Below are 27,437 nucleotides of genomic sequence, written 5' to 3' on the forward strand. Positions count from 1 at the left end.
CTAAAAAGCCTCTTGATGAAGGTGAAAGAGGAGAGTGAAAAAGTTGGCATAATACTCAACATTCAAAAAACTAAGATCATGGCATCCAGTCCCATTACTTCATGACAAATTGATGGGGAAACAATGGAAACAGTGGGAGACTTTATTTTGGAGGACTCCAAAATCACTGCAGATGGTGACTGCAGCCATGAAATTAAAAGACATTTACTCCTTGGAAGGAAAGTTATGACCAACCTAGACAGCATGTTAAAAAGCAGAGACACTACTTTGCCAAAAAGGTCCATCTAGTCAAGGCTATGGTTTTTCCAGTAGTCATGTTATGGATGTGAGAGTTGGACTATAAAGAAAGCTGAGTGAAGAAGAATTGATGCTTTTGAGCTGTGGTTTTGGAGAAGACTCTTGAGAGTCCCTTGGGCTGCAAGGAGATCCAGCCAGTCCATCCTAAAGGAATGCAGTCCTGAAAATTCATTGAAAAGACTGATGCTGAAGCTGAAGCTCCAGTACTTTGGCCACCTTGTGCAAAGAACTGACTCACTGGAAAAGACCCTGATGCTGGGAAAGATTGAAGGAGGGAGGAGAAGGGGATGACAGAGGATGAGATGGTTGGATGGCATCACCAACTTGATGGACATGAGTTTGAATAAGCTCTGGGAATTGGTGATGAACAGGGAAGCCTGGTGTGCTGCAGTCCATGGGGTCACAAAGAGTTGGATACAACTGAGCGACTGAACTGAACTGACTGATACATAAAATATATTTCAAGCTCATAATACTCAACTTTAGAATTTGAGGGGAGTTTTGATACCCAAATTATTGATCCACACAAGGAGCAATGGCAGAATATGAACCTTAGAAAATATTGAGTTTGAAATATAATTCAAATATAGATTTTTTTCAAAAAGGCATCATTCTGAGGGTCACAGAACTTGGTCAGTATTTTGTGAGCTTTATGCCATTTTCTAGTATCTATGGTAATAGACAACACTGTGCCTTGTGATTCCTATCCTGTGGCCTCAAACTTCTATCTAACTGTTATCCTATTGCATTTTTTGGCATGTGTAAGCCATGCCTCTCCCGCTGGGTTGGTCATTTCTGAGGGTAAATACTGTGCTGGATGCTAGGATGCATCTCCCAGAGTAACTAGCAACACACAGTTTTCAGACAATGTATGATACGTGATAAAAGTGAACCAACTGTCTGTGACTTGTGACCCGGCCTCATCTAGCCTTCTCTCTCCTTCTACAGCTGGCTGAAGGCCTGGCCACCCAGCAGACTCTTCACAGCCTGCAGCCCTTCACGACCTACTCCATTGGGGTGGAGGCCTGCACTTGCTTCAATTGTTGCAGCCAAGGGCCAACAGCAGAGCTGAGAACTCCTCCTGCTCCACCCACAGGATTGTCCACTCCGCAAATCCAGACACTGGCCTCGAGGACAGCCTCCTTCCACTGGAGTCCACCGCTGTTCCCCAATGGTGTTATTCAAAGGTAGTGTGGGAGAGCCCAAGGGAGAAATAAACCAAAACAAGACATGCACACAGACCTTCAGCTTCCCAGCCCTCCCCAGGAAGACATGCTGATTGAACAGGTACCTATAGCAAAAGGGGTTTCCCTGGTGACCCAGCCTACAATGCAGAAGACCTGAGTTCAACCCCTGGGTTGGGAAGATCCCCTGGAGAAGGGAATGGCAACCCACTCCAGTATTCTTGCCTGGGGAATTCAGTGGACAGGGGAGCCTGGTGGGCTACAATGTGTGAAGTTGCAAAGAGTTGGACATGACTGAGCAACTAACACTTCACTTCACTCTATAGCAAAACAGACAAAGAAATTGAGTGGTCACATTCCATACAAAGTGTTTTAAAGATAAAATCAGCTAAGGCCAGAAAGGTGAACAACAAAAATAAGAAACAGAAGGCAGGGACTTTCCTAGCAGTCCAGTGGCTAAGACAACATACTTCCACTGCAGGAGGCACGAGTTTAATCCCTGGTCCTTTGTGATTCGCGGTGTGCTGCCAAAACAATGAAAGAAAGATGAAGAAATGTGTTCCCCTTCGTTGAAAGAATGTGTCCTCCTCATGGTTCCCTGGAATTTTTCACTCTGCAGGGCTCAGCTAGAACATAAGGAACTTCTGTGGCTGAATCAGAATTCCTTTGATGTAATTCAAAGTGTTGTAATGAACCACTGTTTGAAAGAACAAAGAAGTTATTTCACTCAAAATAATCTGTAGAGAGAAGAGATATTCTTTATTTCTGACAGGAGAACAGTTTTATCACTCTTCTCTAAAAAGAGAAATATCTTATCTGTACCAACAAGGATTCCTGGCTGCAGGGTGGACGGCAACATGTGTATACATGGGACTTCTCTTATCAGTTCTCTGGTTCCATCTGCTGCCCACTTCCAACAGCATTAAATAAAGTGTTTCTGGAAACAGCCGTCTCCCACAAGTGGGAGTTTAAAAGTGCTGGTAGTTCGGTGAAAGCAAAATGGCTTCTCACTAAACATCATTAGGTTTAAAAGCAAGTTAGACTAATTCCACTGACTGTTTCCTCTTTATGTGTTCATTCTCCTTCCAGCTATGAGCTCCAACTCTACATGGCCTGCCCTCTGGATTCAGCCACCCCCTGTACCCCCAGCCAAACCGAGACCAAGTACACGGGGCCAGGGCAGAGAGCCAGCCTCGGGGGTCTCCAGCCCTACACCACCTACAAGCTGAGGGTGGTGGCCCACAACGAGGTGGGCAGCACAGCCACTGAATGGATCAGCTTCGTCACCCAGAAAGAACGTGAGTAGAAATGGCTGCCACCATGTGCCGGAGAGGCGGCAGGGCAGCCAGAGGGGAGGCTTGTCCTGAAGAGGGGGGAAAACAGTTCGCTAAAGGGATTGAGTGTTCAATTCCAGGGAACGCTACTGAGACATTCCTGAAGACAACTATCTGGGGAAAATGCCCATTGGCTTAAATAACATGGAGATCAAGAGGGAATTTAGGGAGGACTTCCCTGGTGTTCCAGTGGCTAGGACTCCGTGATTCCAAAGAGGGGGCCCAAATTTGATCCCTGGTCAGGGAACTAGATCCCACATGTCGTAGCCAAAGATCCTGAGTGCCACAACTAAGACCCAGTGAAGCCAAATAATTTTTTTTTTTAATTAATGAATTTAGGAAGATTTGTCAGGTAGCAATGGGATGAAAACCAATTTAAAGGAAGTTAATACATGGGTAAGATGAAAATAGACAGTGAAGATGACTTTTTTAAAGAATTTTAATGAACTAATTTGGTAATTTTATTTGTTTCATTTTGACTGTGCTGGGGCTTCATTGCTGCGTGGGCTTCTCTGTAGTTGCAGCGAGCAGGGGGTACTGTATGGTTGTGGTGCACAGGCTTCTCACTGCAGTGGCCTCTCTCGTTTCAGTGCACGCAGGCATCAGCATGCAGGCATCAGCACGCAGGCATCAGCATGCAGGCATCAGTAACTGCAGCGTGTGGGCTCGGAGCACAGGCTCAATAGCTGTGCAGGTGCAGGGGCTTAGTTGCTCCACGGCCCGTGGGATCTTCCTGCATCAGAGATCGAACCCATGTCCCCTGCATTGGCAGGTGGATTCTTTACCACGGAGCCACCAGGGAAGCCTTATTTATCTACTTTTAGATAACTTTTTGGAAAAGTTTGTCCCTCCTTTTCCTTACAAATGACATCATCGCTCACATTGCCAGTAAGCACTGGCCCTTCCAGGAAGAACAGAAGGGCTCCTGAGTGCAGAAAAGGGCAATTAACTAATTCATTGTGTCCTTATATTTCTATAAAATAACTCCTTTTCAGAATTGATAAGGTTTATATGTCTACTGTTTAAAACTGGCAAATACAAAAAGTATTAAGAGGTACTTATAATCAGAACCAGCTATGTACTTTGTGGGGTCCACTGGAAAAGAAAAATATGGGACCCCTTGTTCAGAAATTATTAAGAACTTCAAAACAAGGTCAGCACAGCATCAGCCTAGGTCTAAAATTCTTCTACATGAGGGGCCCTGGGCAATGGCGTGGGTTACACACCCATGAAACCAGCCCTGCTTATCATCAATCCCACCACACCCAGAGGCAACCACCATTAATATTTTGGCATAATGTATTCCTATAATCCCTTTTTAGGCAGTTTTTATTACATGGTTGAGGTCATACTCTGATGAAAATTTAATATCTGATTTTTATACTTGCTATTATTTTATTTGCATTATCCTTGGCATTAAAAACTCTTAGCCACCAAGGTTAATGGCTGTATAATATTCCATCGTGTGAATTAGTTGAGCCATTCCAGTTGTTTCTCATATTTTCCTTTTATAAATGTGGTGAGAAACTTGAATAAATCTTTGTGTGAATGTCTGATTATCTTCTTAAGTGGAGTTTATCTTCAGCAAATGGAATTTACTACATCAGATATTTTAAGTATTTTAAGTTTTTGAACACTTATTGCAAGTTTGCTTTCCAGAAACACTGTATCAGATTGTAATCTCATATGACACTGACATTTTTAAAAGTGAGAGATACACATTCATGAAAATTCAGTGCCTCAAACAAAGACCTTAATGTGCCTGAGCAACAATATAGCAGGATGTTAGCAAAAGGTCATTTTTAAAGAGTTGCTTATTGCTGGCACTGTTCAAGCATTTTACAAATAATCCTTACTGCAGACCTGTGAAGTTAAGTACTGTTATTAACCAGATTTACAGATGAGAAAGCTGAGGCAGGGTTAAGGACTTTGCATTACAGTTCTAGGATGCTGTTCACATCAATTAGAATCTGAACTGAGGCTCCTGGGGCTCTGTGAGGAGCTAAAGTCAGCATTTCAGTCCCTCAACCTTCCACACTTAGAAAGTGGAAGTGTTTCTCTAAGTTTAGGATCACTCAGCCCAGCAGTACCCTCGGTACTGCTGTATTAACCTGGTCAACCAGGCCCCTACTCTCTGTAATAGAGATTTCAGACCTTCTCCACCCTCCTCCAACCCCTCACTGCTCCTCACCATGTTCCCACATGCCCTCACCATCCTCACCCACCTCACCCACCTGCAGACCTCCTTCCTCATAATTCACCAGGAAAGGAAAAGTCATCAACTAGTAATTGGCTTCCTTCCCACTCCAGACAGCCACATGCCCTGCCTCTCCATGATCCCCATCAGGGACACGGCAGGAAGGGGTGGTCCTTCCATCTGAAATAGACCCTCCTCTTGTGTTTTGACCATCACTTCCATCACTACTGGTCAACATTTCTTTATCCCTAATCTTCAATACATCACTGTTGCTTCTACCCTTCTAATTTTAAAGCAAACAGACTCCATTTCCTTTTCGATTCCTGCCCAGGCTCCTCGCCCCAGAGCACGACTCTTCTAAAGAATGGTCTTCAAGTGCTTTCCCATTTTCTTTCTTCCCACATCTTATTTAGCTTCCTCCCAACTGATTTCCACATCGTCCCTGCATGAAAACCTCTTCCTAAATTTGCCCTTGAACTCCACACTGATAATCCACTGGGCATTTTTCACCAGTAATCACATTGACTTCTTGGGAACATTCAGTGAGATTGAACCCTCAATCCTTGGTTAAAAAATGGTTCTCCATACTTTACACGGCAAATCACTCCCAGTTTTCCTCCTTGATTTTATTTATTTTATTTTTTATTTATTTATTTGGCTGCATCAGGTCTTTTGTGGCAATCAAGATCTTCACTGCCTCATTTGTGATCTTTCCTTGCAGGGCACAGGCTCTCTAGTTGTGGGGCATGGGCTCTGTGCGGGCTTAGTTTCTCTGCAGCATATGGAATCATTCCCTGACCAGGAATTGAACCCATATCCCCTCTATTGCAAGGCAGATTCAGTGGTAAAGAATCCACCTGCCAGTGCAGGAGACACAGGAAAAGTGGCTTGGATCCCCTGGGTCAGGAAGATCCCCTGGAGGAGGAAATGGCAATAATGGCACTCCAGTATTCTGGCCTGAAAAGTCCCCTGGACAGAGAATCCTGGTTGTCTACAGGCCATGGGGTCACCAAGAGTCGGACACAACTGAGTCACTGAGCATGCACGTACCTTCTTAACCACCAGGGAAGTCCCTGTTCCATTTGAGTCAACTTGGTTCATCTCCCACCAATCAAGTTTAAGCTTCAACCCCAAACTTTCTCTGCCCACACTTTCCCCTTCCTCCCGCTTCCCTCTTTTTTCCTTCTTCTTCTCCTGCCTCACCTCTTCCCTCTTCAGATGAGTTCATCTCTTCCAAGGCTTCTGTTGCAAAGGCTGATTCCCAAATGGTCCCCTTCTCCCCAGGCCCTCAGCTTGAAACCCAGACCCCCATACCCAGTTTCCTCACCTCTCTTTGAGCTTCTCAAAACCAGCTTGAGTTTGGAAGACTCCCCGACAGAGCTTATATCTTCTCCCTTAAATCTGTGCCTCCTTTGGCCTCATTCTCTCCACTGTATCTCTAGCACTGGGCAGAGGGTCTTAGATACCCAGAATGTGTTGTTTATGGAATGAGTGAAGGCATCAGAACTTCCTTGATGTTGGAGAAGTGGCTAAAGGTTGCATTAGTACCAAAGGAGAAAGGGTTCCCTAAATCTGCTTACTGAATCCACAGACATGGAAAAAATGTGACAAATGACTGGCTATCATATGGGGTTTAAATACTATTTATGTTCCTTTTAACTCATTATACAAACTAGTAGAGAGAAAATGTGGATCAGAGAATACAAACCACAAGATGCTTTGAAGATGGCATTTGCAGTTTTATATAAATGTAATCTCATGTACACTCAGTAAAGCGCCTGGAAACGTGTTAGCAGCATATTCTGCCACCTCTTCCTAAATTACACCTTCAGTGGGAGAGCAGAGGTAAAGTACAAATGTTTAACACCTGGCCTCCTTGAGAGAAAAATGTCATGACTTGAAGTGCTTGCCAATTTCCACAGTGTAAATACTCCCAGTTGACTGATTTTAAGTAGCCAACAAGACAACCCTGAACACAGAGTTGGGAAGAGATCGTGTACTATTATACAATATTTCTACCCTCCAGAGACAATAGATGTAAACAGCCTGAAGAGCACAGATATTAAAATGCAAAGTTTTAATATTTATTACCTTTGTTTTAATATATTTAGGTTTACATGATTTAATTTTTAATAGTGGCTGGGTTCAATAACCAACTCACAAAATTCCTGAATATTTAACAATCAGGATGAACCAGCTCAGAACTGGAGTGCCCTCATAAAGTGAATTAGTAAATAGTGCTCCTTTAAATAAATGCATATTGATTATAACAAAATAACATAGCCTTTGGAGTTAAGCAAGCCTGGGTTAAGATCCTTGGTCCCCTACCAGCTGTTGACATTAAGCAAGTTATTTAATCTCTCTGAAACTTAGCCCCTTCCTCTGAAAAATTAGGAGCTAATTCTTACAAGATTGTTTTAAGGAGTAACTGAAAAAAAGTACATCAAGCACTCTATTGTACGTGCATTGTACTACTTTACTGACATAGTAGTTATCATTTTCTCAATCTCCAAATCCATTATTCCTGATTATTTTGATAGTTTGATCATTCTTTTTTTTCTTCAGAAAGATCTCCACATTCTACAAAGCAAATAACACCCCTATCTTTCTATTTTAATACTATTTAAAGCCTTCTGTTTATCTATACTGTTACAATATAGGGGAGAAGTGGAAATCTACAGAAATTAAATGAAAGAGTGAAACCACAGCAAATACAATAGTATGTTTCATTGTGATATTAGGCTCAATTTGTGTTAAAAGAAAAACAATATTGAAAAATGGCTTGATACTTCTTGTTTCAGTATTTGCAGAAATATTTTCCTCTGTTTATGTAAGCATTTTCCTCTCATCTTATTTTGAAAGATGAGAACCAAATTTGTCTTCCTAGTTTAATCTATGATCACAATAGCATAATGATTCCTTATTTTGTTATATTTCCCCACATCAGCAACACATGGATTTGATTTTAAAAGAAAAAAGGATACCCAATTTATTTCTACCACTCACTTTTTTCCTAAAAGCCAATTTCATATATAGCTGGATCTTAGTGTTGTTACAAATGTATTGATTATTTTGGAGCAAATGAGATCTCATGAAATAAATCTCTTCTAACTTGACAAGATGATATGTTATCCCTTCATTTGTTGCTATCAAAATGATTCATTTAAAAGATGAGCCTCTGTTAAGGCTTGTTCTTCCTTTATTTTAGTAAGGAACTGAAAAATGAAAAGGGAGCATTCCTGCTAAATGCACACAAAGTCACTTCTCTATCTGATATAATACTTACGAGACCTGAGCTTGATTATATACTAATGTACTGTGCTATTGATTGATTAGTCAGGGCAATGAATTATTATTCTCGAATTGCTATTTGCAAGGCTTTTTAACTATCTTAGAAAACAAACTAACGGTTCAAGAAAAAGCTTTAAAAATAAATGGGTGCCAAAAGAACGTAATTCACCATCTAAGCAGTTTGGTTGGGAGAAAAAAATATATATTAACTTCATCTAGTCCTTAGGGCTTTGTAGTAATAAATATCGATTTGATATGAAAAATAGCTATCCGCTGGAGTTAATAGTGTTAAGGATACTTTACCTGTTAAAAGAAGGAAAATGTAACAAAATGTGAGCTCTGGGGCTATGCTGATGAGCAGAACCATTGTATGTTAATAGTTGTATTGCATAAAACACCACTCTTCATTGATCTTTTTTTTTTTTTTTTGGAAAGCAGGTGCAACATTGCTGAGAAAGCATTTCACACATGTTTCCGTGATTTTCTTTTCACCCCCCAATGCCAGGTTTTTCCTTTAAGCTATAAGGTAAATAGGAAGCGTTCTAGCAAGGGCAAAATTTTAAATGTGTGCTCATATTTGAAAACAAAAAGCATGCACACACACACACACACCACACATACACCCCCCCATTTTTAGAACTTAGAGCCTACTCTCAGCTATTGTTAGAGCACGGCTCCTTCCGCCAGCTCTTTGGAACCGACACCCCTCTCCCACAGTGCCGCAGTACCGCGCCCCGTTCTCGGTGGACAGCAACCTGTCCGTGGTGTGTGTGAACTGGACCGACTCCTTCCTGCTGAACGGGCGGCTGAAGGAGTTCGTCCTGACCGACGCAGGACAGCGCCTCTATAGTGGCCTCGACACCACCCTCTACATCCCGAGGACCGCGGACAAAAGTGAGTCTCCTGCCCCGTTTCGCAGTGCGCAAGGAGCCGGGTTTCCCAGCTTTGCAAGATGCTCGATCTGAAAAGGTGACCCGCAGACGTTCAGCATTAACACGGCCTGGGTTTAGTGACCACTTATGGGAAAATGACGGCTCTGTGTCAATGAGTGACCTCCTGGTGCACTGCGTTTGTGATGCCGTCCTCGGAGCACTGCTCCCGCTCACCCGAGGGTCCCCAGGAGCGAGGCAGAGGGCAGGCTGTGTGTGCCCGGGAAACAGCGCTCACTAGCCATGGTGTTGCTATTCAGTTGCTGAGTTGTGTCCGCCTCTGGGTCACCATGGACTGCAGCGCGCCAGGCTTCCCTGACCTTCACTATCGCCCGGAGCTTGCTGACACTCACATCTTCTTGAATCACTGATGCCGTGAGCAATGGGTATCCTGAAATAATACACTTTGAGGGACTTTGGAGTTTTTCTTGAGACACCCCCAGCAGAGTTAGGCCATGGCCATCTCCAGATATTAAGGACCCTGAGTAAGGGCTTTTCTTAACCAACCTCCCTATCTGTTCTTGAAATAACAACCCTCTTCCCTCTAACACCAAATTCCTTCGCCCTATTTAATTACATGTGCTGCTTCTGTTTGCCATGTTTTTAAATTGAAATAAGAAAATGCTTTACAAGATACTATTTTCTGAGGATCAACATAGCCATGGGAGCAATAGATGAGAGGTCATTTTGAACAATCTGGATTTATACAATGAATTAATTAGTGGTGGTTTTTTTGTTTTTTGGTGTTTTTTTTTTAAATTTCCTTGAAAATATGTACTATTTATTTTGACTAAAAGGTGCAGGTAAACAGTGAGCTCCAGCATTGCCTTTATAGCACTCGAAACTAATCGATAACATTTTAACAACAATTCAGCTACACATTTTCATGGTCACAGTTCTTGGTCACCTGGGCAGCTTGTTGTGATAGGGAGATGGCCTCCGGTTGGGAGATTCATGTTCTGCCCCTTGCCTGGCTTTTAACCATCTGTGTGACCTTACAAGACTCACTTCCCACGGGGTCCTGAGTACTGTAAGAAGTATTTAGGCCATTTGATTTCCAGGATCCCTTTCTAGCTCTCCTGCTTAGTAAGAAACTCTAGGTCACCTAGTGAAGGAACACCTGTGAGTTTTAAAGAAACAGGTTCAGATCATATGCAGAACAAGATACACTGTATGTATTGGGTTGGCCCAAAAGTTTGTTTGGTTTTTCCATAACAGCCAAATGAACTTCTGGGCCAACCCAATATTATCCTTTACTCCTCTGATAATTATTTTCCTTTGCTAGATAACCTCTGAACTTCTTTAGTTCTGTTACTTATATATATGCTACTACTACATTAATAATAGCTGGTTTTCTTGATAGTTTTAACTTCGAAATTAAAGTTTACATAGTAGATAAAACCTCAAAACTTGCTGTGGAATCCTGATTTTAGACTGTTTCATGTTCTAATACATTGCTTTGCTGAAACTGCGCCCACTATTTACTGATGTTGAATAACTAAGTCATCTGCCTCTTGTTTAGCTTTCTTTTTCCAGGTCATCTGCACTACAGAAGAAGGAAGTGTTAAGACGCCTTTGATCCAATATGATACTTCCACTGGATTTGGTAAATATTTAACTCAAATTATATTTAGTGTAGCATTTACTCATTTTCCTAAAGAAACATGCATGTTTATTTGTACATACTTGTGTGTTTATGCATATATGTGTGTGTGTATATATATATAAGTATACACATCGTAGCATAAACTATATGGAAGAAATTGTGTTAAGTGTTGTAAGAATTTGTTTTTAAATCCTCATGAAACTTACATTAGGCAAGGGGTTAGGGTATGCTCTTAAAATGCCAAATCATTGAATTGTAGATGCAGAGAGATATGACAAAACTTCTCTCCTAATCACAAATTCTGTCAATAAAGAGCCCTATGAATTTGTTTACCAAAAAAAGTGAATTTATAGAGGAAGTCAGAGGAAAGAGAAAATACTCTAATGCCAATTTGTGTGGATCATAACAATAATATTCCAGATTCAAAGACTAAAATGATGAATTTGGGAAATTTCTGTCTTGTATCCTCTGTAAGAGATTATGATTGACTGTTAATACCAAGTAATTTAGTTGAAGTGGTGAAATTGCAATTTTTATAGAGCAGCTTTTAAATTGAGTTTTCCCCATAATCTTTGCATCTAACATAAAATAATTTACAATTTCAAAGGGCAAGTTAGAGAAATGCCAAATATTTTCCATTAAAGTAGAATTGAGACTTACTACCCTATTTTAAATTCCAGTAAGTAATGTTCTATCTACTTTGTATGCTTATTTAGTTTCCTTTAAAAAAAAATCCAAAAATTCTGAAACACAAGTGTACATACATATTGTTATTAAAGATAACTTCAATCTATAAAAATAATGAAGTACTATTCTGTTCCGAGACATTACATATATGGATGCCATGTAAAATCTCTTGTAACACCTAATGCATAGTGTATTTCATCTTACATAATAGCAGCTGTGGGACAGAGCAGACCTCATTCGGTCTTCTTTTCTTTTAGGAACCCCAGTGTTTCCACAAGTGGAGAGATTAAGAGCTGAGCGACATGGGGACTTATCCAAGAATGCCCCCTGCAAGCTCATTCAGTTTAGTCACTCAGTCGTGTCCAACTCTTTGCGACCCCATGAACTGCAGCACACCAGGCCTCCCTGTCCATGACCAACTCCTGGAGTTTACCCAAACTCATGTCCATTGAGTCAGTGATGCCATCCGACCATCTCATCCTCTGTCGTCCCCTTTTCCTCCTGCCTTCAATCTTTCCCAGGATCAGGGTCTTTTCCAATGAGTTGGCTCTTCGCATAAGGTGGCCAAAGTATTGAAGCTTCAGCTTCAGAATCAGTCCTTCCAATGAATATTCAGGGCTTCCTTTAGGATGGACTGATTGGATCTCCTTGCAGTCCAAAGGACTCTCAAGAGTCTTCTCCAACACCACAGTTCAAAAGCATCAATTCTTTGGCACTCTGCCTTCTCTGTGGTCCAACTCTCACATCTGTACATGACTACTGGAAAAGCTATAGCTTGGACTATATGGACCTTTGTCGACAAAGTGATATCTCTGCTTTTTAATACGCTGTCTAGGTTGGTCATTGATTTTCTTCCAAGGAGCAAGTGTCTTTTAATTTCATGGCTTCAGTACCATCTGCAATAATTTTGGAGCCCAAGAAAATAAAGTCTGTCACTGTTTCTATTTTTTCCCCATCTACTTGCCATGAAGAGATGGGACTGGATCTTCATTTCTTCAGTGTTGATTTTTAAGCCAGCTTTTTCATTCTCTTCTTTCACCTTCATCAAGAGGCTCTTTAGTTTCTCTTCGCTTTCTGCCATTAGGGTGGCGTCATCTGCATATTTGAGGTTATTGATATTCCTCCGGCAATCTTGATTTCAGCTTGAGTTTCATCCAGCCCAGCATTTCGCATGATGTACTCTGCATATAAGTTAAATAAGCAGAGTGACAATACACAGCCTTGACATGCTCCTTTCCCAATTTTGAACCAGAGCATTGTTCCAAGTCCAGTTCTAATTGTTGCTTCTTGACCTGCGTACAGGTTTCTCACGAGGCAGGCAAGGTGGTCTGGTATTCCCATCTCTTTGAGAATTTTCCACAGTTTGTGCCATGAGCCTTGGCTTTAGAAAAGCAGCTCCCTGCCCTCTGCTTCATGCCAGTCTAATGGCAGCTGGCACGGATCCAGAGGCCTCTAAGCTGGCCCTCGCAAGGGGCTAGGCTTGAGATGATCTCTAGACTCTCCTGCTCAGATAACCAGGCTGATGGCAGGATTCTATCACCTTACCCTGCCCTGTAGTGGACCTGGAAGCCTTTCCTATCTGCCTGGCCCATTCTGGTTCTCCCAGGGCATTTTAATGAAGACTTGCAGAGCCCTTGCTGCTTAACCGAGGGGCCAGAGCACAAGAAGTAAAGAAACTATATGTTAATGAGTGCAGGCTATTAACAACCCAACAGAAAATGGGATCTGCTGTCTCAATATCTGATTTGCACAGAACTTCACGGGAACAGGGCAGTTACAGGAAGTGAGGGAACTCTGGATTCACACAGCTATGTGTGTTCTGTGATGAGGTGTCTGTAGCAATATTCGTCTTGGTTCCAGCCCCTCACACGAGCCCAGAAAGGACTTTCCTTCCAGGGCACATAGGTTACTTTGCGTGCATGCAGATGTGCTCAGTTGTGTCCAATTCTTTGCAGCCCCACAGAAGGTTACTTTGATAACCCTCTTGAAAATCTCATCCTACCTCCAACTGTATTTCCAGGGAACGTGCCAAGGCAGATGCAATTTCCAACCCGAGAAGTGTTAGCAGGGTCTCCTGAGGATTGTCAGGGTCTCCTTACACACCGCCGACCCACTGTACCATTTCCCCAGCCTGAGTACTAGTGTGCCCAAACACTATAAATTCTTGTCTAATTTATTATCAAACAACAGAGCAAGAAGTCACAAACTTGCCTTTTGAAATAACATTTCCCTTTTCTGTCCTTGACTTTTGCAGGCTTGGTGCTGACAACTCCTGGAGAAAAGAAAGGATCAGGAAGCAAAAGCAGGGAGTTCTACAGCGAGCTGTGGTTCATAGTGTTAATGGCAGTGCTGGGCTTGATCTTGTTGGCCATTTTCCTGTCCCTGATACTACAGAGGAAAATCCACAAAGAACCATATATCAGAGAGAGGCCTCCCCTAGTGCCTCTTCCAAAACGAATGTCTCCATTGAATGTCTACCCACCCGGGGAAACCCACGTGGTATGTTTCTAAAGGCAGCCTCACTTCTCTCCCAGTGGACTAGAACATTTGTTTTTATTTAGAAGGAAAGATTTTCAAAACCATAGTAACAAAGAACAGTTCAGTCTGGCTAAATGTGGGGCCAAGGGAGGCTAACCCTTGAACAGCATTCTCAGCTTTGGCTGCTCATTAGGTATATATTTTTTATTTGTTTATTTGGCTGTGCTGGATCTTAGTTGTGACACTCAGAATCTTCCATCTTCGTTAAGGCATGTGGGATCTTTAGTGGCAGCCTGTGGGATCTAGTTCCCCAACCAGGGATCAAACCTGGGCCCCCTACTTTGGGAGAATGGAGTCTTAGCCATTGGACCACCAAGGAAGACCCTCGGTTGCACAATAAAATCACCTGATGCTAGAGACAGAATCTTGGTGTGTCCCCCCCAGATTCATATGTTGAAACCCTAGTCCCAAATGTGATGGTATCTGGGGGGAAGGGCTTTGAGAGGTAATTAGGTCGTGAGGGTGCAGCTTCACGACTGGGATTAATGCCCTTATAAAAGAGACCCCAGGGAGCTCCCCTGTCCCTTCCACCACGTGGGGACCAGGAAGTGTGCCCCCATCACACATTCAATCTGTTGGCACCTTGATATTGGACTTCCCAACCTCTAGGATTTAAGAAATAAATTAGTGTTGTCTCTAGGCCACCCAGTCCATAATGTTCTGTTATAGCACATCTGGGAAACTGAAAAATACCAATGCCTGGGCCTTATCCCAGAAATTCTGATTTCATTGGCCTTGGATGGGACTTGGGGATTGGTATTCCTTCTCTAACTCCAAAAGTTATTCTAATGTGCCCTGAGGGTGAATATGTCTGCTCTATAGTTATGTCAGGGCATGGCAGAGTAGAGTTGTATGTTGAAATCAGCTGCAGAATTTATAGGTTATGTTACTGTGCAGCTTGGAAGATTAGAGATAAAAGGGAAGATGGAGAGGAATTTACATGGTAGCAGTGCTGGGTCTGTCCTTGGCTGTAACACCGTGCACCAGGGCGGATGGATGGCTCTTTGTGGCTCCAGACCACCCCTTGCCAAGACAGAGGTCGGGCAAAGATTCAGGGGCTAAAGGTAACACAGAGGGTGACCCGGGGCATTGCTGACAGAGCACTAATTGAAGGTGTAAAGGAGACTGATCCCCCGGTGCGCTCCAGAGTGGGGCTGTGTTTGCCTGGGCCAGGAAAGGCTGCAATTTCTAATCTCTCCCAGGCACCAGTCTGCTCCACAAACTGTGTGCCAAAACCCATCTGTCCCATGCGACATCCTCCCCCAGTTTGCACTAGACTCTGTGTGAGCTGGTGGCCACTGCGTGTAGCTGAAATTCTGATCACCAATTCCAGTGTGTAGGGGAGGTTTTCTACACAAGAACAAAATTCTCTGACACCAGCTGGGTGTCTTTCAGTTCAATTCCATTCTGTTGCTATCTACCCAGAAATAGCCTCAGGTCCCACTAGAGTCTCAGTCCTACGAGACTCTTGCCTGCTCTGTGTCCCCTCCCTGCCAACTTCAGACAAGTCCATGTTGTGGCTGCTGGCTACAGATTGGAGGTTCCAATGACCCACTCCTTCAGTTTTTAAATTCTTTAACGAATTTAACAAATGGTAACAAATTTTTAATTGTCATTTTCAAGACCACAAAGCATGAGTTTAGTCCAGCTAGTTTAAGTGCAGGAGTCAGCCCTGCATACCTTTGAGTTCCACACTGACACCCACACAGGGCTGACCATAAGATCTGAGCTTTCTTGGATTTTGGTATCCATGGAGGAGGCGGTTCCTGGAGCCAATTCCCCTTGGATATGGAGGGACACTTGTATTTACTGGCTTGCAGATTCTTTCATTCTCTGAAACACTAAAAAATAATTCAGTGTCACTTTGGACTAAGCAATTAGTTTCTACTCACTGAGTGGTTTAAATTGCAGAACTCTTTATGTTATGAAAATGCATCTCCAGATAGTATTAATGTGTGGCTATGATTATGCCGTCCTTGGAGAAACATGAAGAATTTGTTTTTATTTTAATTTTATTAAAATATAGTTGATTTATAATGTGTTAATTTTGCTGAAGAGCAGAGAGTTTCAGTTATACATATATGTATATTCATTTTCATATTTTTTTCATTGTGCATTATCAAAGGATATTGAGAATAATTCCCCTGCTGTACAGTAGGACCTAGCTGTTTATCCACCCTGTATACAGTAGTTTGCGTCTACTAATCCCAAACCCCCAGTCCTTACCTCCTCCATACCTCTGCGCTTTGGCAGCCACAAGCCTGTCCTCTATGCCCTTAAGTCTGTTCCTGTTTCACAGATAGATTCGTGACACATTTTAGAGTCTACCATAGGTATTATCATATAGTACTTATCTTTGACTTTGGCTTACCTCACTTAGTATGATAATCTCTAGGTCCTTCCATGTTACTACAGATAGCATTCTTTCCTTCTTTTTTATATTCCACTGTGTAAAACAACACATCTTCTTTATCCATTCATCTGTTGATAGACATTTAAGTTGTTTCTGTATCTTGGGTATCGTAAATAGTGCTATTAAGAATATTGTGGCTGCGTGTATCTTTTCAAACTAGAGTTTTGTCTGGACATATGCCCAGGAGTAGGATCACTGGATCATAGGACAACTGTATTTTTAGTTTACTGAGGAACCTTCATACTGTTTTCCATAGTGGCTGTACCAATTTAGATTCCTACCATGTGAATAGGAGAGTTCCCTTCTCTGCCAGCATTTATTGTTTGTGACTTTGTTTCTGCTGGCCATTCTGATGTGTGAGGTGGTATCTCATTGTAGTTTTGATTTGCATTCATCAAATAACTAGCAATATTGAGCATCTTTTCATGTTTTTATTGGCCATCTGTGTGTCTTCTTTGGAGAAATGTCTATTTAGGTCTTTGGCTCATTTTTTTAAATGGGTTGTTTGTTTTTCTTTACTGAGTTGTATGAACCATTTATATATTCGGGAAATTAAGCCCTTGTTGGGCTTACATATTTGCAAATATTTTTTCCCAGTCCATAAGTTGCCTTTTTATTTGGTTTATGGTTTCCTTTGCTGTGCAAAAGTATATAAGTTTGATTCAGCCCCATTTGATGATTTTTGGCTTTTATTTCTATTGCCTTGGGAGACTGACCTAAGAAAACATTAGTACGATTTATGTCAGAGAATGTTTGGTCTGTGTTCCTTTCTAAGAGTTTGATGGTGCATGCCTTGTATTTAAGACTTTAAGCCATTTTGAGTATATTTTTGTGCATGGTATGAAGGTGGGTTCTAATTTCATTGACATGTGTGTGGTTGTCCAGCTTTCCCAACACCACTGTTGAAGAGATTCTCCTTCCCCGTTGTATTTTCTTGCCTCCATTGTTAATTGACCATACGTGTGTGTATTTATTTCTGGGCTCTTTATTCAATTCCATCGATCCACATGTCTTTTTGTGCCAATCCCATATTGTTTTGATTGCTGTAGTTTTGTAATAATGTCCCACAACCCACTCTTTGGATTCAAACAATTTGCTAGGACACCTCACAAAACCCAGAGAAACATTTTGCTTACTGGATCACTAGTTTCTTATAAAAGGATATATGTCAATAACAACTGATGGAAGAGACCTTGTAGAGGGCAAGGTCTAGGGGAAGGACCCAGGGCATCCCTGCCCCAAATGCAGCACTCTCCCAAAATCTCCATGTGCACAACAACCCAGAAGCCATCTGGACCCCATGTTGGGGGCAGGGGTGGTGGGTATGGAAGCTTCGTTATGTAGGCGTGATTGATTGTTATTGGCCATTGGTGATTGATTCAACCCCCATTCCTTCTCTCCTCTCTGAAGATCAGAGAGTGAGGCTGAAAATTCTGATCCTTTAATCAAGGGGTTGGTTTCCCTGGCAGTCAGCCCCCAAATTAAGTGCAACCAAAAGTCACTTCATTAACATAACAAAAGGCACATTTGTCATGCTAATTATTTAGAAAACTGTAAGTATTTGAGAAGCCCTGTGCCAGAACCCAGACAAAGATCAAATATGTATTTCTCATTCCAAGACTTCATCCTAATCTCAAAGAAGTGCAATGACAACAAACGTTTAAACTACCATACAGTTGTACTCATTTCACATGCTAGCAAGATAATGCTCAAAATCCTTCAAGCTAGGCTTCAACAGTATGTGAACTGAGAACTTCCAAATGTACAAGCTGGATTTAGACAAGGCAGAGGAACCAGAGATCAAATTGCCAACATCCATTGGGTCATAGAAAAAGCAAGAGAATTCCAGAAAAAAATCTATTTCTGCTTCATTAACTATACTAAAGCCTTTGACTGTGTGGATCACAACAAACTCTGGAAAATTCTTCAAGAGATGGGAACACCAGACCACCTTACCTGCCTCCTGAGAAATCTGTATGCATGTCAAGAAGCAACAATTAGAACCAGACATGGAACAAAAGACTGGTTCCAAATTGAGAAAGGAGTCCGTCAAGGCTGTATATTGTCACCCTGCTTATTTAACTTATATGCAGAGTACATCATGCAAAATGTCAGGCTAGATGAATCACAAGCTAGAATCAAGATTGCTGGGAGAAATATCAGCAACCTCAGATATGCAGATGATACATAAACAGCTTCTTGTTTAAGGTGAAAGAGGAGAGTGAAAAAGCTGGCTTAAAACTCAACATTCAAGAAACGAGGATCATGGCATCCAGTCCCATCACTTCATGGCAAATAGATGGGGGGAAATGGAAACAGTGGCAGATTTTATTTTATTTTATTGAGTTCCAGAATTACTATGGATGGTGACTGAAGCCATGAAACTAAAAGACTCTTGCTCCTTGGGAGAAAAGCTATGAAAAACCTAGACAGTATATTAAAAAGCAGAGACATTACTTTACCAACAAAGGTCTGTCTAGTAAAAGCTATGTTTTTTCCAGTAGTTGTGTATGGATGTGAGAGTTGGACCATAAAGAAGACTGAGCACCAAAGAACTGATGCCTTTGAAATGTGGTATTGGAGAAAACTCTTGAGAGTCCCTTGGACTGTGAGGAGATCCCACCAGTGAATCCTAAAGGAAATCAGTCCTGAATATTCATTGGAAGGACCGATGCTGAAGCTGAAGCTCCAATATTTCGGCCACTTGGTGCAAAGAGCCAACTCATTGGAAAAGACCTTGGTGCTGGGAAAGCTTGAGGGCAGGAAGAGAAGAGGGAAACAGAGAATAAGATGTTTGGATGGCATCACCGACTCAGTGGACATGAATTTTAGCAAGCCCTGGGAGATAATGAAGAACAGGGAAGTACTGGCATGCTGCAGTTCATGGGGTCACAAAGAGTCGCACATGACTTAGCAACTGAACAACAAATGATTTGAGAAGTCCTGTGCCAGAATCTAGACAAAGATCAAATATGTATTTCTCATTATAAATCAGTTATCACAGCATCATCCAAATTAAGCGCAGAAACCTGGTCAAAGTGCTTAAGTTTCAAGACTTCATAATATAGAAATGAAGGAATGATAGCACTGCCCACCTTCCAGAACTCTTCACTTTTCAAGGACAGAGCAATGAGCGATGTCAAAGTCCCGAGGAAGTGAGATCACAGCCAAGTAGCAGAATCCTTGAGGGCACAAGAGAGCCACAGTCTCTCAGAGACCCGTGGAGTGCAGCTGGTGCAGGAAGCAGCCAGGGGACAGTGACTGGGTGGTGGGAAAGCAAGAAAGATGCTCTATCCCCTGGCCCTTGGCTCCCTCGACAACCATGTCCTCTCTCCTGGCTCTGTTCTCCAAGCCTCCTTCCTCTCTGAGTACATCGGGGTCCTCGTGTGGGCCAGCTGCTGAATGAACGGCTGCTGGGTGGTCAGTTCAAGCCCAGGGCCAAGTGCTTCTGTTCAGGGGAGAGTCCTGAGGCGACTCTCCTTGAGGGGCTGACACTGCAGAGCTTTCCCTTGTTGGACAGTGACGTTCTCTGCACTGATGGAGGGAGGGGCCAGGAAGGCTGGAAAGGTCTGTTTAGCTGGCTTGGGAGATGACTTAAGTCACCCCTGGTACCCATTGAGTGTGTGAAGAAGGTGGGCGGGGTGGTCGTTCAGGTACATCTCCTCTATGACACGGCCTGAGTTACAGGAGACAAACCCACAGGCCAGTAACATCCAGAACTGGGTTCAGGGATCATTTCTGTCCCTCGACCCATCCCTCCAGACAGGCCCCTCTGCCTGGTAGCCTGTCCTGAGGAGGAATCTAGCTTTGCCTCTTGGGTTGAGTTAGTGACCAAGAAGCAAGCAGGTCATTTCTGTGGGCAAGTTAATCAGGATGGTTCCTTTGCATGGGATTTTCCTGAGTCTTGTTAAGCATGGTTTTTTCCAAGTGAGGCTCCTAAATATTGGTATCGGCATCACCTGGGAGGCAGTCCTGAGTCTCTGAGGAGGAAGCCAGAGAATCTGCCATTTCCAGCAGCCTCGGGAGGTCTGAGCTCAGTGAAATTTGAAGACAGCCCTCAATGAATGAGATGATCCAGTTGCTGTGAGCCGTGTATATAGTCCCACAGCCAGTAGAATCCACGCGGGGAGGTGACTGTGCGATTCCATTTATGTGAGGTATTTACACAGTCAAAGTCAGGGAAGCAAAGCCCAGAGTGGTATTGCCAGGGGCTGGGGGAGGCGGGTATGGGCAGTTGCTATGATCAGGTGGAAAGTTTCAGTGATGCATGATGCAGTTCTAGAACTCCTCTCTACCACCTGCTCCTGCAAAGAGCAGTGTGATGTTGAGAGGTTAGATCTCTTACTTTAATACAATCAATTTAAAAATAAAACAGGTGAGGCTACTGATGAGCCCGCCAAGACCCAGGCCAAGCCATGCATGGGGCCAGACACAGGCTTCAGCTGGGAGAAGCTGACAAATTCAAATCCCTCCTCTGCTCGCGAGAACATGGGGGTACAGCATAGCACCACCCCCCGCCTCCCCCACAACCCACTTCTGCTGAGGGTCCTAAACAGAGTAGGAAGGGAAGGAGTAGGAGGCCGGGGGCTGTGGGCCCAGAGGAGTGGCTTGTGGTACGCAGGGAGGGTGCTACTTTCAGGTCCTGGAGGGTTTGCAGAAGTGACATCTGCGGTATACCAGGTGCCAGGCAACATTTGCCAGAACCCACTGAATCACAGTTTAATTCTACGTGATGGACAAAAGGTCCCTGCTTTTCTCAGACCTTATGGAAACTATTCTCATCAAGCTGGAGACTTGGATGAACATTAGCAAACGTTATTCAAACTAAAGAGAAGACACTTTGCATTAGGAGAGCAAAACCAAGAGCTGAAGTAGATGTCCATGGGCTCCAGAATCTGCAGGTAAGAATCTGAACAGGAGCGGGCTGCATTCACCTGCTCAGTTTCACTGACTGACTTGCTTTTCACTTGAGTACTGGGCACCAATGCAACACACACACACACACACACACACACACACACACACCCTCCTCATGTGACAAGCTGTGGTCTCAGTTCTGCTGTAATCCTGCCCTAGGCACCCCTGTCCTCTGAACAGCTAAGATACTCTTTGAGGTCAGAGACAAACTGGCAAAAGGATTTTAAGCTCCACCCTGAACAGAGGTAAATGGGTCAGTAGTGCCAGAGAATGAGAGAACTGTTTGTATTGCTTAATACTAATTTTTTTTTAACATTTTCAAAATGACACAGCATAAATTGAGTCCAGCTAAGTTTAAGTGCAGGTTTCACTTGCACGGTCAGCCCAAGTCTCTACAGGTTCCACATCTACAGACAGAGGGCTGACCATGGGACTAGAGCATCCTCAAATTTTGATACAAGGCCAGGGTCCTGAGGTCCATCCCCCTTGTAAATTGAAGGACAACTGTAATGTAACTACTGGTTTGAAGATCCCTTCATTCTTTGATAATAAATAACTCAGTGTCAGCATGGCACTAAGTTTCTGCTCACCAAAACTTTTATATTGTAGAACTCTGTATATATTCGAAAATGCATCTCCAAATAGCATTCATGTTTGGATATGCTTATGCTGCCTTTGGAGAAACACAAAGAATTTGGTTTTTGTTGGTTTTGTTTTATTGAAGTAGAGTTGATTTACAGTGTTGTGTTAATGTCTGCTGTATGGCAACGTGATTCAGTTATACATATATATTTATGCATTCTTTTTGTATTCTTTTCCACTATGGCTTACCTGAGGATATTGAATATGGTTCTCCGTGCTGTAGAGTAGGATCTTGTTTATTCATTGTGTGTAAAATACTTTGTATCTGCTAATCCCAAACTCCCTATCCATCTCTCCCCCATCTACCTCCCCACTGGCGAACAAAAGTCTGTTCTCTATGTTTTGAGTCTGTTTCTGTTGTATCCATTTGTTTTGTCTTTTAGATTCCATCATAAGTAATATTATATATTTGTCTTTCTCTCTTACTTACTTCACTTAGTATGATAATCTCTAGGCCCATCCATGTTGCTGCAAATGGAATTATTTCATTCTTTTTTTGTGGCTGAGTAATGTACCACATCTTCTGAGTATATGTATCACATCATCTTTATCCATTGCTCTGTTGATGGACTTTTAAGTTGGTTCTGTATCTTGATTTTGTAAATAGTCCTGCTGTAAATATTGGGGTACATGTATTTTTTAAATTTATTATTATTATTATTTTCATTTATTTTTATTAGTTGGAGGCTAATTACTTCACAATATGGTAGTGGGTTTTGCCATACATTGACATGAATCAGCCATGAATTTACATGATTGAAGGATGATTGCTTTACAATATTGGTTTGATTTCTGCCGTACAGCAACATGAATTGGCCATAGGCGTACACACGTCCCCTTACTCTTGAACCTCCCCCCCCCACCTCTTCCCGCCCCTTTAGGTTGTTACACAGCTCCAGCTTGAGCTCCTCCAGGCATACAGCAAATTTCCATTGGCCTCATGCATCTTTTTGAATTAATCTTTTTTTCTGGATATATGCCCTGGGTGGGATTGCTGGATCATATGGTAGCTCTATTTTTAGTTTTCTGAGGACCCTCCACACTGTTTTTCACAGTTGCTGCACCAGTTCACATTCCCACCAGTAATACAAGAGGGTTCCCTTTTCTGTACAGCCGCTCTTGCATTTGTTGTTTGTAGACTTTTTAATGATGACCATTCTGACCAGTGTGAGATGGTACCTCATTGTAATTTTGATTTCCATTTCTTTAGTAATTAGTGATATTGACCATCTTTTCATGTGCTTCTTGGCCATCCTTCTGTCTATTTTTCCACTGGATTGTTTGGTTTTTTGTTCAGTTGTATGAGATGTTTGTATATTTTAGAAATTAAGCCATCTTTTGCATTATTTTCAAGCTTTTTCTCCCAGTTTCTAGGTTGTCTTTTTTTAAAAAATAATTTCCTTTGCTGTGCAAAAACTGATAAGTTTGCTTATGTCTCATTTTGTTTATCTTTGCTTTTATTTCTATTACTTGAGACTGACTTTTAAAAACCTTTGGTACGATTTATGCTAGAGAATGTTTTGCCTATGTTCTCTTCTAGGAATTTGATGGTATCGTGTCCTATATTTAAGTCTTTGAGCCAATTTTAACTTATTTTTGTGTATGATATGAAGGAGTCCTCTAACTTCATTGATTTGCATGTGGCTGTCCAGCTTTCCCAAAATCGCTTGCTGAATAAACTCTCTTTTCCCCACTGTGTATTTTTGCCTCCTTTGTGGAAGATTAACTGACCATAGGTGTGTGAGTTTCTTTCTGGGCTCTTTATTCTGTTCCATTGGTCCAAATGTTTTTTGTTACAATACCAAACACTGTTTTGATTACTGTAGCTTTGTGTATTGTCTGAAGTCTGGAAAAATTATTCCTTCTGCTTTGTTCTTTTTCTTCAAGATTCCTTTTGCAATTCTGAGTCTTTTATGGTTCCATATAAATTTTACAGTTATTTGTTCTTGTTCTGAGAAAAATGACATGGTTAATTTTATAGGGATTGCATTAAATGTGTAAACTACTTTGGGCAGTATGGCCATTTTCATAAATTTCATTCTTCCAATCCAAGAGCATGAAATGTCTTTCCATTTCTTTGAGTCTTTTTCAGTTTATTAATCTTTTGTAGTTCTCAGCATATAAATTTGTCACCTCCTTGGTGATGTTTATTTCGAAGGTTTTTTTTGGTTTTCTTTTTTTTTTTGATGCAACTTTAAAAGAGATTGTCTGCTATTTCACTGTTAGCGTAAAGAAATGCAACTGATTTCTGTGTGTTAATTTTGTATCCTGCTAACTTTCTGAATTAGTTTATCAGTTCTAGTAGTTTCTGTGTGGTGCTTTTTTTCTAGATATAGTATTTTGTTGTCTGTATATTAATTACAATTTTACTTCTCCCCTACCAGTTTTAGTACCCTTTTTAAATTTATCTTTTATGATTGCAGTGGCTAAGACTTCCAATTCTACTCTGAGTGGAAGATGTGACAGTGGGCATCCTTATCTTGTTGCATATTTTAGCACAAAGATTTCAGCTTTTCACCATTAAATATTACATTGGCTGTGAGTCTGTCAAAAATAGCTTTTATTATGTTTAGTTATTTTCCCTTTCTACATACTTTCATATGGGTATTTTTTAATGATGGATGAATGCTGAATTTTATCAAATGCTTTTTCAGTATCTGTTGAGATGACCGTGTGGTATTTGTCTTTTCTTTTGCTGGTGAGGTATATCACATCAACTGATTAGCATATCTTGAACCATCCTGTGACACTGCAATGAACCAAATTGCTTGTGCCACGTTATCTTTTTTTATGTGTTTTTATTCAATTTCCTGATATTTTGTTGAGAATTTTTGCATCTATATTCATCAATGATATTGGCGTATAATTTTCTTTTTTGCTAGTGACTTTGGTTATGGTATCCGGGTGATGGTGTCTTCATGGAATGCCATTTGGAGTGTTCCCTCTTCTTCAGTCTTTTGGAAGAGTTTGAGAAGGACCAATACAAGTTCTTTGTATACTTGGTAGAATTTGCCTGGGAGACATCTGGTCCTGGAGTTTTGTTTGTAACTTTTGTTTGTTTATTTGAACTATAGATTCTGTTTCACTTCTAGTGATTGCTTTGTTCAAGTTATCTATTTCTTCAGTTTTGGTACACTTGATGTTTCTCAAAACTTGCCCTTTTTTTCTAGGTTGTTGAATTTGTTGGCATATAATTCCGGATAGTATTCACTTATGTTATTTTTTTTTCATTTCTGTGTTCTCAGTTGTCATTTTCTCTTCTCTTTCTTATTTATATTCTATCTTCTGTCTTTTGGTCTTGCTGAACCTGGCCAGAAGTTTGTCAATTTTGTTTACCACCTCAAAGAACCAGCCCTTCCTGTTGTATTTTTTCCCTAAACTTTAAAATCTCTAATTTATTTATTTCCTCTCTGATCTTTGTTATCTGCTTCTTTCTGGTGGCTTTAGATTTTGTTTGTTCCTTTCTTAACTCTTTTAGGTGGTGGATTGAATTGTTTGTTAGAGATTTTTCTTGTTTCTTAAAGAAGATCTGGATAGCTATGAACTTCCATCTCACCAGAACTGTTTTGATGCATCACATAGATTTTGTATGGTTGTGTTTTCATTGTCATTTGCCTCAAGGTATTTTTAATTTCGGCTTTTTTTATCTTTCAGAGAACATTTTTTATTTTTCTTATTTATTTTAGAATAGCTTGTTTTATAGCTATAAATAGCTTGTTCTATTGCTTGTTTATTTTATTTTATTTATTTATTTTCATTAGTTGGAGGCTAATTACTTTACAACATTGCAGTGGTTTTTGTCATACATTGAAATGAATTAGCCATGGATTTGCATGTATTCCCCATCCCGGTCCCCCCTCCCACCTCCCTCTCCACCCAATCCCTCTGGGTCTTCCCAGTGCACCAGGCCCGAGCACTTGTCTCATGCATCCAACCTGGGCTGGTGATCTGTTTCACCCTAGATAATACACATGTTTCGATGCTGTTCTCTTGAAACATCCCACCCTCGCCTTCTCCCACAGAGTCCACAAGTCTATTCTATACATCTGAGTCTCTTTTTCTGTTTTGCATATAGGGTTATCGTTACCATCTTTCTAAATTCCATATATATGTGTTAGTATACTGTAATGGTCTTTATCTTTCTGGCTTATTTCACTCTGTATAATGGGCTCCAGTTTCACCCATCTCATTAGAACTGATTCAAATGAATTCTTTTCAATGGCTGAGTAATATTCCATGGTGTATATGTACCACAGCTTCCTCATCCATTCGTATGCTGATGGGCATCTAGGGTGCTTCCATGTCCTGGCTATTATAAACAGTGCTGCGATGAACACTGGGGTGCATGTGTCTCTTTCAGATCTGGTTTCCTCGGTGTGTATGCCCAGAAGTGGGATTGCTGGGTCATATGGCAGTTCTATTTCCAGCTTTTTAAGAAATCTCCACACTGTTTTCCATAGTGGCTGTACTAATTTGCATTCCCACCAACAGTGTAAGAGGGTTCCCTTTTCTCCACGCCCTCTCCAGCATTTATTGCTTGTAGACTTTTGGATAGCAGCCATCCTGACTGGCATATAATGGTACCTCATTGTGGTTTTGATTTGCATTTCTCTGATAATGAGTGATGTTGAGCATCTTTTCATGTGTTTTTTAGCCATCTGTATGTCTTCCTTGGAGAAATGTCTATTTAGTTCTTTGGCCCATTTTTTGATTGGGTCATTTATTTTTCTGGAGTTGAGCTGGAGGAGTTGCTTGTATATTTTTGAGATTAATCCTTTGTCTGTTGCTTCATTTGCTATTATTTTCTCCCAATCTGAGGGCTGTCTTTTCACCTTGCTTATAGTTTCCTTTGTTGTGCAAAAGCTTTTAAGTTTCATTAGGTCCCATTTGTTTATTTTTGCTTTTATTTCTAAAATTCTGGGATGTGGGTCATAGAGGATCCTGCTGTGATTTATGTCAGAGAGTGTTTTGCCTATGTTCTCCTCTAGGAGTTTTATAGTTTCTGGTCTTACATTTAGATCTTTAATCCATTTTGAGTTTATTTTTGTGTATGGTGTTAGAAAGTGTTCTAGTTTCATTCTTTTACAGGTGGTTGACCAGTTTTCCCAGCACCACTTGTTAAAGAGGTTGTCTTTTTTCCATTGTATGTCCTTGCCTCCTTTGTCGAAGAGAAGGTGACCATAGGTTCGTGGATTTATCTCTGGGCTTTCTATTCTGTTCCATTGATCTATATTTCTGTCTTTGTGCCAGTACCATACTGTCTGGATGACTGTGGCTTTGTAATAGAGCCTGAAGTCAGGCAGGTTGATTCCTCCAGTTCCATTCTTCTTTCTCAAGGTTACTTTGGCTATTCGAGGTTTTTGTATTTCCATAAAAATTGTGAAATTATTTGTTCTAGTTCT

General features: G+C 41.4%; 1 protein-coding gene across 1 annotated transcript in view; it reads left to right on the forward strand.

Moving 5' to 3' along the window:
• Window positions 1-27,437, forward strand: part of USH2A (usherin) — a 903,825-nt gene that overhangs the window by 847,695 nt on the left and 28,693 nt on the right. The window contains exons 65-69 of the mRNA XM_070474523.1: window positions 1,246-1,484; window positions 2,571-2,779; window positions 9,021-9,197; window positions 10,755-10,838; window positions 13,780-14,024. Of these exons, the coding sequence (XP_070330624.1) occupies window positions 1,246-1,484; window positions 2,571-2,779; window positions 9,021-9,197; window positions 10,755-10,838; window positions 13,780-14,024 (954 nt within the window). The remainder of the gene's footprint in view (window positions 1-1,245; window positions 1,485-2,570; window positions 2,780-9,020; window positions 9,198-10,754; window positions 10,839-13,779; window positions 14,025-27,437) is intronic.

The sequence above is a fragment of the Odocoileus virginianus genome, chromosome 11 (assembly GCF_023699985.2).
Source record: "Odocoileus virginianus isolate 20LAN1187 ecotype Illinois chromosome 11, Ovbor_1.2, whole genome shotgun sequence".
NCBI classification, from domain to species: domain Eukaryota; kingdom Metazoa; phylum Chordata; class Mammalia; order Artiodactyla; family Cervidae; genus Odocoileus; species Odocoileus virginianus.